Source organism: Monodon monoceros, unplaced genomic scaffold, assembly GCF_005190385.1.
Source record: "Monodon monoceros isolate NGI ecotype Baffin Bay Population unplaced genomic scaffold, NGI_Narwhal_1 Super_Scaffold_21, whole genome shotgun sequence".
Lineage (NCBI taxonomy): Eukaryota > Metazoa > Chordata > Mammalia > Artiodactyla > Monodontidae > Monodon > Monodon monoceros.
In genome coordinates, this window is record NW_021703778.1 from 111044630 (window position 1) to 111059558 (window position 14929).

The window sequence follows — 14929 nt, forward strand, 5'->3', positions numbered from 1 at the left end:
GCTCAGTAGTTGTGGCACACGGGCTCAGTAGTTGTGGCACACGGGCTTAGCTGCTCCACGGCATGTGGGATCTTTCCGGACCAGGGATCAAACCCGTGTTCCCTGCATTGGCAGGCGGATTCTTGACCACTGTGCCACCAGGGAAGTCCCTTCTTCTACTGTTCTTGTCTAAGTCCTTTTCTATTCTGTGAATTTCAACTATTTCAAATGGAAAAAAGTACTATCTAAAAATAGAATCTTAAATCAGTAAACCAGGGTAGTTTAATCCCCAACTACAATACAGGTACTATACATTTGTATTAGCAAAATACTACAAATTTGGTAGTAGTTAATTTTCGAGAATAATATTATCTAAGATCAGTAATATGAGCACAATATTACTTACCCCCTCTAAGCAACACCTCTAAATCTAAGGGAGCAGGGAGATTGAAATATCATGTTTAAATTAATAGCCTAGCCAATAATATCCAGTTTGAACAAAAAGTATATTAACAGAAGAGTTAACATCTTAGCAGCATGGAGTCAGTCTAGTTTCCCATTTGAAACACAGGTGCTGCATCTGAGGGACAGAGATGCAGGAGACTGTCACTAGAGTTGTTCTGGGTTATAGACCAAAGATGCTCCATGATGTCAAATCATGGCCTGAATAGACTGTCAAGATTATCTATCTCCGTCCTCTGAATCCATGCCCATCCAACAATATCTGATTACTATCTGACTTCTCAAGTAGATGTTTCTATGGGGAGAATGTTTTCAGCCCCCTTGGCAGTTATATTTCTCATTGTAAATAAATCAGCACTATGGTTAAATGTGAATCTCTTTTGAGTATATAAAGTATGAGTCAGCTTCCCTGTATTCATTCACTTCTGATTAGTTGCTGGACCTGAAAAGTCACCTCCAATTAAACATGCTCAGTGAAAAGCAGAAATATCCCCCTGGGAGAGACATGAAGTGGCCTAGCTTCCCTGGACGATGTTTCTATTTAGTTTCCCTGACTGCAATAATTGGTAATGGCTAGGCTGCAGGTTGTCCTTTTGCTTTCCAAAAACAGTGAATGCTTGGGCAAGAATCTGCATACTCGGGACTTCCCTGGTGGCACAGTGGTTAAGAATCCGCCTGCCAATGCAGGGGACATAAGTTCGAGTCCTGGTCCAGGAAGATCCCACATGCTGCAGAGCAAATAAGCCCGGGAGCCACAACTACTGAGCCCGCGTGCCACAACTACTGAAGCCCACGCACCTTGAGCCCGTGCTCTGCAACAAGAGAAGCCACCACAATGAGAAGCCCGCACATCGCAACGAAGAGTAGCTCCCGCTCGCCGCAACTAGAGAAAGCCCACGTGCAGCAACGAAGACCCAATGCAGCCAAAAATAAATAAAAAAATAAAAAAATAAAAATTAAAGATATTAAAAAAAAATCTGCATACTCATGACATGTAAGGAAAAGTACACACGAAGTCATCAGGTTTGCAGGCTTGAGTGCCCACCTAAAGGCGCCGTCTGGTGTGAGCCGCACACCATACAGTAGTATCTGCTCATTTTTCCTTCCTCACATAATGAATCAATAAAGTCTTCATCATAAAGGAATGCATCAACGTGAACTGTGGGTTCTGGCTGCTGCTGTATCTGGTGGAGAGAAGAAAAACATCAAAAGAAACAAAGTACAAAGAAGTCTCTTTTTATTGCTAAATAAGGCAAAACATCAGTGGTTCATATGCTAAAATTCTGAGAGCAACGACAAGGCCCAGGAAGACAAGTTTTGATTATGGAAGTCAGCAACTCTGCTCTGCTTTTGTTTTATTTTTCAGACACTAGCAACTTGTTATTTGACGTGTCATGATGCAAAACATGGCTATGAGAAATAGATGAAAATTTTAGATGAAAGGAGTATTTTGAGACCATCTTGTCCATCCTAAGTAGTATATTTTACAAATAAAGAAAGTGATACCCAGAGAGATTTCTCCCAAGAAATGACACTAGTTAGTTAAGAGCGGGAAGAACTGAAACTAATATCAGGTCTTCTGAGTCCTACATGTCAGCGACTTACCCATCAAAATACTTAGCAAGTAATCTTTGCCCAGAAGAAAAGTTTTCAAATAATAACAATGTTAGTAAAACTACATGCTTACAAATAATAGCACTTTATTAATACTGGTGGTACATGATATAATAGCAAGCAGCTACAGAGAAAAATATGTCTGATTCCTTCTACTTTAACACTAAATAAAGAATCAACCTATCTGCTTGGAAATCTACAAAATTATATCTACATCTATACACACACACACACATATATAAGTATATAAAATGTATGAACATATACAAGGACCAGAAGGAAACAAAGGAAGAGAAAAACAGTTTGTTGGGATGGGGGATTGTGGGTCCACCATTAACATGCAATGAATACTTTTTTCTCTCTTTATATATTGTGTTATATCATGAGACTGCTAAGATTGTTTTATTAATAACATCCAAACTGTATTACAAATATTGCTTTTAGTTTTTATACGACCCACTATTTTCCTCCTGTAAATGACTGGATGTTTACTAAGATTACTGAGTGCTCACAATGTGCACAGAACTACCAAAAATGTACAGGATTTAGTACCTCTGCTCAGGAATTCACATGCTGAAAAACCACATGAAGCGCTGCTACTTTCAGATTAGTGGGGGAAGAAGAAATTATTATTCTTAGTTTTGCTTTAGGAAACAGTATTTATAGCATATGTATCCCATAAGAGTTGGGCTTTGAAGGTACTTGAATGAGGGGGTTGTCTGGAGAAGAAAAGTGAGAATTCTAGGAATAAAGGAATAAAAGAAGCAAAAATTGTGTAACGCAAAAGTAGGAGAAGGAAACAAAGGGGTGAACTTCACCCTTGATAAAAGCCACGGAAATGGAACAGGGAAAAGAAAACCAGGACAATGATGTAGGCAGGGACAGATTAATGTCGTGCCTTGATTTTGGGGGTGGGGGTGGGGGGTTGAGTGCTTGGCAAACAGGACACCCTCAAAAAATATCTGTTGAATGAATGGTACTAGGGAGCCAGAAGGTTACAGACTCAAAAGAATTGGGGACATGATTGAAGCACCAAACGAAAAAGCAGAATTCAGGACTGATTAGACTGGAAAGGCTAAGGGGGTTAGGGGAGAATAGGAGAATCCTCAAGTAACAATCCACAAACAACGACAACAATCCTCAAGAGTAAATTAATTTAACATATTTACTTTTTGGAGGGCTAGATGTTCTGAGGAAAGCATGGTTTCTAGAGGTAAGCAATTCCGAAGGTCTTCTGCTATGTTTTTCAACATAATGTCATTATTGTCTTGAATGAATTCATCAAAATCTCCTGCAAAAAAAACCCCAAAAAAAACAGATATAGCTTTTATGGATGTACTCATACCTAGACTAAGTGATTACAATGGGTGGATATTTTCCATCAGATAGCATCAATTTATAACAATAAATAAACTTTCTAACCAATGAAATATTTAAATTTTAACAAATGTTCCATTGAAAACACTGAGTTTTTCCTTTTTCCAAACTGCTTGAAAATATAAAACTTGACTATTTCAGCCTGTTATAGAACAATAAAGGCATTTAAAAAATATGTAGTACTTTTACTACTTTATTTTTACTTAAGGAAAGTACTGCTATTAGTTTTTAGGGTCTTAAACTTACCAGTAAGTAGTCAAATATTCCTTTTGTGACCATACAGATCTTACAAGTTTAGGAGGCATCACACAGGGATTACTAAGAATATAACTTTAATCTGAGCATCTCTGCCTCCAATAAAATGTACTCAAGACTTTGGATAACAAGAACTAACAGATGGCACCAACTATAGAATAAACTTTATAAGAATCATGTTGCTCCACTGCATTTGAACAGCAGATAAAATGATCATTAAAACAGCACATTTCTGATGGCTGTGGCCTACCTTTGGATAATCTGGCAAAAAGGGAAGTGTGCGTGCATGCCGATGTATATAGCAATTAAGGTGGAGAAGGTAAGAGACTGACGGTGAATCTAGGTGAGGGTATAAAAGTGGTGTTCATTGTTCTGTTTTTTCACCTTATCTGTGTGTTTATAAATTTTTTAAAATTGGCTCTACAAAAGTATGATTTCTAAGCAGCTCGTATAATTTTAACCAGAATGTGACTTATCTGGAAGTAAAATATTCTAAAAGTTAGCTACAGCCTGAATGCCAAATATAGACTGGAAAGGACTACTAATGAAAACATTTTACCTTTTTCTTAAAAGACTTATATTGAATTCTTGCTAGAGTAAAAGGACCTCGAAGGGGTTGTGTTTTTCTTACTGTTTTAAAACAGCTATAGAAGGAAAACAAGGAGATTCTGAAGAAAATATCATCCATCTCCACATCTCGCCCCCCAAATCTTTGGTTGTTTTTAAATAAGTTCATGATTTCCTTCTTAAACATAATAATTCTTGTGTTGGGTCAGAATGCAATTTTCATGTCACAAACAACAATTAAAATTTGGATAATATTTTCTAGTTTGCAAAGTTCTTTCACATAGAAACTAGGTCATTTAAGTATTATAACATCCATGTAAGGAAGACAAAGCAAGATTACATTCTCTGATTTACAGAGGAGGTAACTGAGTCTTTGAAGGTTAAATGAACTGTGAAAAGTTACAAGGCAGGCCAACAGCAGCACAAGAAGCAAACCTAGGTTTTTTGCTTCTAAATAAAGCTACTCTTCTTTTTCACTTTTTCCACTGTTTCCCTACGTACAGAGGTTCTTTCTCTGTATAACTTCCTTTTGAGCAATAGTAGTTAATATGAAGATACTGATATATTATTTGGCTCCCTGAACTAATGTAGAAAGGCCTTTTAGCTCTTTTTTCTTTCCTCACCTATCTAGTATAATGATCTAAGTTGTTGCTTCAAATTATTTCTAGAAGGATGCAAAATATAAATTATAGAGAAATGAAAATACTATGAAGATTCGTTCCAAATTGTTTTAGGTGGAACTTAAATAGCACCTGTGATGCATTTTTTAAAAAACTGGCCTTCTAAAAATTGTATTCTTAAAATCTAATTAAATTTTCTCAAGGTGTTAATTAATACCTAACATCTGCTTAGCTTCTCTCTGTAGATGGGAAACTGTCTAGAAGCCTCCATGACTTGCATTTAATTCTAATAATATCACTCACACCATTGATTCTTAGCAAGTTCTCTCAATTTGTAAATGGTATATAACTGAAGAAGCCAATAAAAATCTCATTATACCAAACTAAGATATCTCATAGCCCAACTTCTTTGGATTTAATTCTGTAACATAAACAACCATGTTAGGAAAACATAGTTTTCATGTGGGTCGGCCTTATAAGAGTCTTATAGTGGAAAGTGAACTTAATTATGAACTATTACCAAATGGCAGAATCCATCCATGCATCTCTGACATATGATTGTTTTTCAGTCTTCACCTGAACACATTCGGGAAGTGCATTTCTTCCATGTGCTGAGCCAGAATCTACCTTTCCATAACAGCTCATTTTTCTAATTTCAGCTCGAGAGGAATCATCATCTTTAATGCTATTGCTATACGGCATTTATTGAATGAGCACTTTTAAGGCATGCTAAATTTTGTGCAGTGCTTTTCAAACAGTCATTTAATCCTCAGAATCCTATATGTGGTACTATTATCACTTCTATCTTATAACAAAATAAGAATGTGAGGTCAGAATTTAAGTTACTTGTCTCAGGTCATACTGGCCAGAAAGTGGTAGAGTTGGAATTTGAATGTAGGTCTAACTCTGAACTCTTAGTTACTATACCATACAGTCTCTCTAAGGGAGCTCAGAAGGCAGCTGGCTAGTAAGAGCACCCCTATCACTGACTTAGCCTTCTCTTCTCCCTAGCTCTGACCACGGTTCCTTATATATTGTGGGAACCATATCCACTGCCATCTGGTTGCCATCTTCTGGACTTGTTCAACAGCCCCTTTAAATGTGGCCCTGGAACTGAACTCAATTTGGCAATTTAGTTCTCTAATCCATGACTACCTTAGCTTATTTTCCTCTTCTATCACTTTGTAGTGTCTAGGGCTCTGATTGCTACTGCTACTGGGTTATTAATAGACTTGGAAGGGGTGGTGGTGGTGAACCATCTAAACAGTCATATGTGAAGATCAAGGGAGCTGGAGAAATGAAAGATGGGAAGGGCTGCAAATTCTGAACGATCACAATAGATTTCCCGCTGTCTCCCTAGTTAAATATGTTTATTTGGGAGTTAATCCCCCAATTAATGTAAGCATTACCAGGCAAGATGAGAGATATTATGAAATTGTGTGTTAAATTACTCAGTCATTTTAAAAAGGCAGTATTAAGTGAAGACTCATTCCCAAGGATACCAGGTGAAAATGAGAACTGACACCTCTTATCCTGGACAACAAACTCTGATTCAACTACATTCAAGGGTAAAAAGAGATTCCTTCAGTTACAGCAGTGATTCTTCACCATGGTCCTAGTTAACAGGATCCACATATGGGCTTTATGTGGTCCATAAAAGGCCTAAAGTTGCATGCTTGGTTGTATACATAAATATGTATAGTTTTCTAGGAAGAAAATTCTCAAAAGATCTTTCATAATAATAGTTAATATTTGTTGAGCACTGTATGTAAGGCACTGTGGAAATTTTTAGCTCAAGAAGGCTAAAATTAGTTTCATTATCTGTAGTGGATGGCAAATAACTTCTGAAAAGAAGGGCAAGACATTTTTGCCCTAATAATGGCTATAAAACAGGCGGAAAAGGCATGATATGATAGGATATTACTGCAGTGTGTAAAACTGGAATTCATTTAACATTCTATCATCATAAGTATTTGTTATTAAAATTAAATTCCTTAAAACATTATTTTGAAAGGCTGTGTAATATTCCACCATATGTATAGTACTTAACCGTTCAGTCCTACTAATATACATTTAGATACAATTATAACTGTGAAAAATTGGGAACACTGCAACTAACATTTTGGCATACATCATCTCTTTGTATTTATTTCCTTACTATGAATTCTTAGAAGTAGAAGAACTTAAACATTTTAAAGGCTTTTGCTACATATTGTCAAATTTCTTTCCTGAAAGATTATACCAATTTAATCTATCAGAAAAGAATAAGAATATGTGTTTCATTAAAGCCTTATAGCATTGAATAGTACCATAAAAACAAACTTTGTTGTTTTAATGTGCATTTCTTTAATTACAAGTGAGGCTGAACATCTTTTAACATGTATAATAGCTATTTCAGAATGTGTGGTAACAGTACATTGCTTGGAAAAAGTTAAAGAAAGGTGTTAATCAGTTGCCTAAGGACAGTAAGGTTTTTCTCAAATTACATATGTAGGTGGGAAGGGAGTGGAGAAAGAAGAGCTTCACTAAAGAGCAAACTTCATTCTTTAAAAATTTCCTACTTATATTTAATTAAATACATGGGGACAGAGAAGTCACCAAAGCTGACAGTATATGAATCAAACCCCACTTTTTACATCTAGTCAGGTATCAAGTCCTTTGTATCACTTGGACTTGATACCTGTATCACTTTCTCTTTTGAATCCACTTCCTCTTTATTACCGCTTCAAATACCTCAGAGGCACAGGCACCACCTCACATTTAGAATATCAGAACAAACTCACAATTAGCTCCTGAACTATCAGTTTCCCCCCAATATAGGATATCCTGCACGCCGATTTTAAACTAATCTTGCTTCAACTTCACTTTGTGTCACTCCTTCCCCTTACAATTTTGGGATAGCTTTTCACTTTTCAACATATGAAGTGTCACTCTAGACTTTCAAGGCCCTCTATATCACCAGAGTCTAACCATCCTATTTTCTATTCTCATTACTCTCTAACATAACTTCTGCTTAAGATGTGCAAATCTCCTCAGGTGTTTTCCATACTCCTTCCTGTTCATACTCTATGACCCTGCCTTTTGCAATAAGGCCCTGCTCAAGTTACTTCATCTCCATGAAGTCTTACGTTCAAACTCTGGCCTTAACTCACCCATATCCTTACTTCTAATGACTTACAATACATAATTAAACATTGGGTTATATATTTCCTATTATTCATTCATATCTAATATTACTCTGAAGTTCTTATTCAAATTTTAAAAATTTACTGAGGGGACTTCTGGTCCTAGACAAGATGGCTACTTCCCTCTTTTTCCCCTGCTCTTCCCCTCTAAATACAATGAAGTACCCTGGAAATAAATCAACAGGCAACCATAAAGGACTCTGAAAGCTAGAAAAAAGGTAAACTGTCTAGGGACCTGAGGATTTAAGGAAGGAGGGTCACTGCAGTGAATTCCCTCCTGAGTTTTCCTTTTATCTTCCATGTAGCCTGGACTGGGCCCTGGAGAGGCCTGCATCCCAGAACTACCAACAGCCAGATTGAAAAAAAAGAACAAAACAAAAACTAAGAAAAGCCTGCTCTCTCTCACCAAAGACTGTAAAGGGGAAGAACAACAGAGACGTACTGGGGAGCCCTAATCCCTAGTCCACACCTGGGGCAGTGGCAGGCTATCTGGTAATGACAGGGGAGGCTGCTGTCCTCAGGCCCTCTACCCAGCAGGATAGAGACCCAGGCCTGAGGTCTCCCAGCCTTCTGCCCAGTGGCCAAGAGCAAACCAGGCCCTGTACTGCTTGTCCCCTACTCCCACTGGTGGAAGGTAAGCTCAGTGACATAGGGTGATCCAAGAAACTGTCCTTCTCCACGCAGGCAACACCAGCATAGACTGAGCAGGAGCCCCAGCAGTTTCAAGGAATGAAGCAGACCTGAATAGCACTGCAAGGGCACTGAAAACTAAATTGTTATCAGAGCTACAGCCCACAAAAGCAGGCCAGAACCAACAGGTTAAACTTAAGCAGGGTAACTGCCTACTAAGATAGAAGATTTGAATAGGATCAAGTCAGCATAATATCTAAAATATCCAGGATAAAATCAAAATTACCCTAGCATACAATCAGAATATCCAGGATACAATGGAAAATCATTTATACCAAGAACAGGAAGTCATAATTTGAATCTGGCAATCTAGATGCTAACATGTAAATTAATCAGAATTTGGATGATCAGACAAGGCTTTTAAAGCAAACTCCATAATAAAAATGCTTCAATAAGCAGTTAAGAATTATCCTGTAACAAGTGAAAAAAATAGAAAATCTCAGCAAAGAAGTAGAAGTCATAGAAAAAGAAACTATAAAACTAAACAAACAACAACAAAAAAACACTTGCTGAATGGGTTCAGTAGTAGAGATGACAGAGGATAGAATCAGTAAACTTGAGTTGACAGATCTATAAAATTTATTCCATCTGAACAACAGAGATAAAATAGACAGAAAAAAAAAATAACTGAACAGAGCCTTAAGGATTTGTGGAATAACAAAGATCAAACATTAGTGTCAGAGCTCCAGACATAGGGAAAAAAGTGTGGGGCTGAAAAGTATTTGAAGAAATATAGCTAAAAACTCCCCAAATTTGGTTAAAGACATAAACCAAGCAAACTCCAAATATGATAGACCCAAAGAAATCCACATAAGAACATACCACAAACTTCTAAAAACAAAAGAGACAAAGAACAAATCTTAAAAGAAGCAAAGAGAAATGATTCACTCCCTGTAGGGAAACACCAATTCAAACAGTGAATTTTTCATCTGAAACCACGGGAGCAGACTTCCCTGGTGGCACAGTGGTTAAGAATCTGCCTGCCAATGCAGGGGACACAGGTTCAATCCCTGGCCCAGGAAGATCTCACATGCCGTGGAGCAACTAAACCCATGTGCCACAACTACTGAGCCTGGGCTCTAGAGCCCACGTGCCACAACTACTGAAGCCCATGCACCCTAGAGCCCATGCTCCACAACAAGAGAAGCCACCGCAATGAGAAGCCCGTGCACCACAACAAAGAGTAGCACCCGCTCACTGCAACTAGAGAAAGCTCATGCGCAGCAACGAAGACCCAACGCAGCCAAAGAAAAACCCCCAAATCCCCCAAAACAAAAAAAGAAAACCAAAAAACAAAAGAAACAAAAAAAACCCAAAAAACAAAACAAAAGAAATAAAAAACCAAAAACCAAACCAAAACAAACAAACAAAAAAGCCATGGGAGCCAGAAGATTACAAAATTTTTCAAATGCTAGAAAAAAAGGACCACAAACTGTAAATTTTATATCTGATGAAATTATCCTTCAGGAATGGAGAAGTAAAGAAAACCTCAGATGCAGAAAAACTAAGAATTTGTTGCCAGCAGACCTACCCTTAAAGAACTGGTAGAGGAAACTCTCCAACAGAAAGGAAATAGCAGAAGAAGGCTCGGAACTTCAGAAAGTAAAGAACAACAGAATGGGTAAAAACAGAGTAAATTCATTACACTATCTTTCTCTTCATTAGTTTCTTAAACCATATTTGATGGTTAAATCAAAATTTATAAAACCATCTGTAATAGTGCTCAATGTATATAGAGGAAATACATAAAATAATCATATTTTTAAAGTGGGGGAGGGTAAAGGGACCTACATGAAAGTAAGATTTCAATACTTCATTCTAGTGTTAAAGCATTGATACCAGTAGATGGTGATGTTACATATGTATACTGTAATAGAGTAACCACAAAGAAAACTATACAAAGAGATAAACTCAGAAACACTATAAACAAGAACAGAATTCTAAAACTGTTCCATTTACCCACAGGAAGGCAAGAGGAGATAAGAAATTGAGAAACAGAAGGATCAAACAGGAAACAAGAGATTGGAAAATCTGTAAGTTATGTGGCTACTTCTTCAGTGGTAATAGCAATATAATATAGAACTGCAGTAGTATGCTGTTCGACAAATGTAACTAGATCCCAGGCTTTGCTTTTTAGATTTGTCGGAATTTCAAAGAAACTCTAACAACTCTGTAGCTGCTGTTCAGCAACAGGTTCAATTCTGCTCAATGAAGACGTATTTAAAAGACAGGAAACAGGGCTTCCTTGGTGGCGCAGTGGTTGAGAGTCCGCCTGCCGATGCAGGGGCCATGGGTTTGTGCCCCGGTCCGGGAAGATCCCACATGCCGCGGAGAGGCTGGGCCCGTGAGTCATGGCCGCTGAGCCTGCGCGTCCGGAGCCTGTGCTCCACAACAGGAGAGGCCACAACAGTGAGAGGCCCGCGTACCGCAAAAATAAATAAATAAAATAAAATACAGGAAACATAAAAGCTTCTAGTCACCTACTATTAACTTCTTTAAGCATTTAAATATTATCTTGATTATTTTATTATTTTCTTATACACACCTTAATTTTCTATCCTTTATAACTTGATTCTTTTTTTTTTTAAAGCAGATTTACATAGACTTTTTTTTTTTTGCGGCATGCGGGCCTCTCACTGTGTGGCCTCTCCCGTTGCGGAGCACAGGCTCCGGACGCGCAGGCTCAGTGGCCATGGCTCATGGGCCTAGCCGCTCCGCGGCATGTGGGATCTTCCCGGACTGGGGCACGAACCCGTGTCCCCTGCATCGGCAGGTGGACTCTCAACCACTGCGCCACCAGGGAAGCCCAGCTTTATTTTTTAATTTAAATTTATTTATTTATTTATGGCTGTGTTGGGTCTTCGTTTCTGTGCGAGGGCTTTCTCTAGTTGCGGCAAGTGGGGGCCACTCTTCATCGTGGGGCGCGGGCCTCTCACTATCGTGGCCTCTCTTGTTGCGGAGCACAGGCTCCAGACGTGCAGGCTCAGTAGTTGTGGCTCATGAGCCCAGTTGCTCCGCAGCATGTGGGATCTTCCCAGGCCAGGGCTCGACCCCATGTCCCCTGCATTGGTAGGCAGATTCTCAACCACTGCGCCACCAGGGAAGCCCTATAACTTGATTCTTAATAGAAATTTTTATGAGTTGTTGGTTTGACATTCTCATTTGTATTTGCATACTCAGGAAAAATTCAGAGGCTTCAGAATGGTGTTTGTTAACAGACAGCTGTTAACAAAATGTAATTTTTAATATGCCTATTGGGGACCTCACATACAGTTTGGCTCTCGATCAAGAGTCCACTATATACATATACAAGAAGTACAAAAGAACAGATGCTCTGCCACAAGATTAGAATCAATGAGCTGAAGTCCTGCTGTATTTTTTACTCCTTTTATTTATTTATTTGAGGGGGGAGTTGTCTTTGTGTGCTTTGTCCCTCAGACTTTTTTCATCCTTCTTTACTGGTGCTCATTTGTTTTCTAGACTTTGGCCTAAGCGGTACCAAGGTAAATACAGGCTCTATCTTTATTTTTTCTATATCTTCAGTTTATATCATACTTTGACATGTGCTTGCCTCTGTCCTGGTCCAAGCTTCTGGTTCTATCAGCCTGATCCCAAATGACCTCAGGTCTTGGTATGATAATCCCACTATTCCTTCAGAGACCAAGAATATTATTCTTCCTTTTGTGTATTTAAAATTATTGTGATTTTTACCTGTTAGCAATATGTAGATTTTTTTCAGTTTCAGTAAACTCTGTGAAACTCAAAACCAAAATCATGCCTATTATTATCTCTTGCTTTTCCATTAAATGGTATAAAAATTCAAGGAGAGTTATAATTATCAAAGGTCTAAGCAAATGTCATACAAGTAAGACATTATGCGATAATTTTTTTCCTGGAAGAAGGAAGTTAATTAGGAAAATGAAAAATTGTTGATTGGAAGAATCTTTTGTGCTGTATTTCATAAAAAAGTACACTATAAGTGTCAGTTTGGGAAGATGAGAATGTTCTGGAGGCAGATGGTGATGACGGTTGCACAAAGTAAATGTATTGTACTTAATGTACACTTAAAAATGGTTAAAATGGTAAATCTTGTATTATGTATATATTACCACATAAAAAACGTATACCAGTAAATTACACTCCTTTTAAAGATTCATATTAAAACATACTCCTTCATTTTAAGCTAAGTGACACTCTCATTTCTTAAAATATTCATGTAATAAACATTCTTCAGTAACTCAGTTTGTGTTCTAAATTGCTTAACAAATTGCTTGAGCTTCTCTACCACAGGATCGGCTGGAGAAAGGCACAGAACGTGGTGTTAGTAAAAGTAAAAACATCTTCTTTAGCCAACGGTATTGGGTCTTCTTGTTTACAAAATCATCATACAAAACATGCTTTCAACGAGTTTGAAAAATGGAGTCTCAACTGATGCCTCTAAAACTGGAGATTTAGATTACAAATGGCTCCACAAAACTGAAATCTTGAGGGCAAGGATGTTTTAGTAATGGTGCAATTGCCAGAACCAGGCAATAGATGGCATTTTTGTAGGCACCCAGGGCTTTTGGAATAAAATATCTCGTAAATTCCCACCTTGCATCTCGTCTGTGTGTATAAATATGAAGCTAGCTCTTTGGTTTTCTCCACTTTCCAGGCTAAATCTCACTACCAGATGTCCAAGTTAATTTTAGTTTGGCATCTTATCTAAAATGATCCTCCAAAATGTGTAGTAGTAGTAGTAGTAGTAATAACAATAATGATAATACCCAAATTGACTATAACATCACAAAGAGAGAAAGTTCTAGGAAGAACCTCACGGATGGAAGTCTAAAATTGGGAGTCATCAGCAAACAGGAATATTTCAAGTCATGAGTCTAGATGAAAATAAACATGGAAATCAACGTTTAGGGGTACAGAAGCAGAGCATGGTTTGGAATAGTTCTCCAACAAGGAATATCCTATCCTCTTGTGCTTTCACCAGGCTTCATTTTGCCAAAACAGATCTATCCCATTCTTCAATAACTCGACCTAATTACCACATTTCCACGATTCTAACTTGTACTTTTTTAGAATTACTATCATTGAAAATCAAAGTCCTGTCCTCCCCTCCCCCTTTTCTCCCTCTCCCCACCTCGGAACACCTGCTATTAAATTGATGGCCCATTTTACAATTGAGAAAATAAATGCACTAGCTACATGTGATTTTGCCTACAGGGTAAAAACTTCCAGCTCTACAGCCTGAAACTTCTCTTGCAAAGGGCTTTTTCAGGTAGTATCCTACTGGTCGTCCCAAATTTGTGGGAGTAATGGGGAGGAGGGCTAACCCATCACCCCGCCACCCCCCCCGTTTTTTTTTCCTTTAGAGGAGAGGTTAGGCACAAGGCGGCTGTAGCCGCTTGTCTGAAGTCTGTAGCGGAATCACAAACCCAGAGCCAGGTCCTCCTGGACCAATCCTAAACTGGATTCTTAAACTGACAAAAGTTTGCGATGTGCCCCCGTTCAACCCGATCCGTAGCAGAGCAGAGACCAGCACAGCTACCCTATGGAAGGCTTCTGGCCTCACCCTAAGTCCCCAAGGTTAGCGCCCACAGCATATTCTTGCCCCAACCGTCTGACTCTGGCTCTGATCGCTTACGGGTAGTTCTCATCCACTGGAGCAGAGCTGGGAGGTCTGCTGGAGCCACCGTACGGAGTAGCTGCAGTACTGCTTGCCGAGCTGAGCGGAATTCCATGTTGGAGGAAAAAGCAGAGCAGGGGAAGGTTCGCACTGCGCACGCGTAGGCGTAGGCAGAGGCGGGTCCAGACACCTGATTCGACCCGGGGTGGAACCCGCCTCCCTTGGCTGCTAAAGTCCTAGGCCCCGCCCCCTCTTTGGAGTTCTCACTTGCTCCCGGGAATTCCTACACGCAAACATCCCTACACCCCCATCTCTCTCCGCTGGTGGTGCTCAGCCAAGTCATTTTTTCTTAAGGTGGCGCCTGGAGGCTGGACTTCTTTCCAGAGATCGCATCCCTAGAGAGCTTCCTATCTTAATACTAACTTTAATGCCGCAGTTATTGAGCGATAGAAAACGAACGTCAAAAGCCAGTCAAAGCAAACAAACATCTCAATAAACCCTTTCGGTAAACGCACTGAAGGAACGCGGCGGGTGCCCCGGAAGCGGAAGTGTATCCTCTTCAT

General features: G+C 38.9%; 1 protein-coding gene across 2 annotated transcripts in view; it reads right to left on the reverse strand.

Annotated features, from left to right (window-relative positions):
• The window catches only part of LOC114904287, a 25670-nt gene extending 10744 nt beyond the window's left edge, over positions 1-14926 (reverse strand). The window contains exons 1-4 of one of the 2 annotated variants that reach the window (XM_029238018.1): positions 14790-14864; positions 14385-14465; positions 3225-3346; positions 1487-1625 (exon numbers count right to left, since the gene is read on the reverse strand). In XM_029238018.1, coding sequence (XP_029093851.1) covers positions 1487-1625; positions 3225-3346; positions 14385-14397 — 274 coding nt within the window. In that variant the 5' untranslated portion in view covers positions 14398-14465; positions 14790-14864. Of the gene's footprint in view, positions 1-1486; positions 1626-3224; positions 3347-14384 lie in introns of both variants that reach the window. The other variant, XM_029238017.1, reaches the window with a different exon arrangement.
• Between the last annotated feature and the right edge of the window lie 3 nt (positions 14927-14929).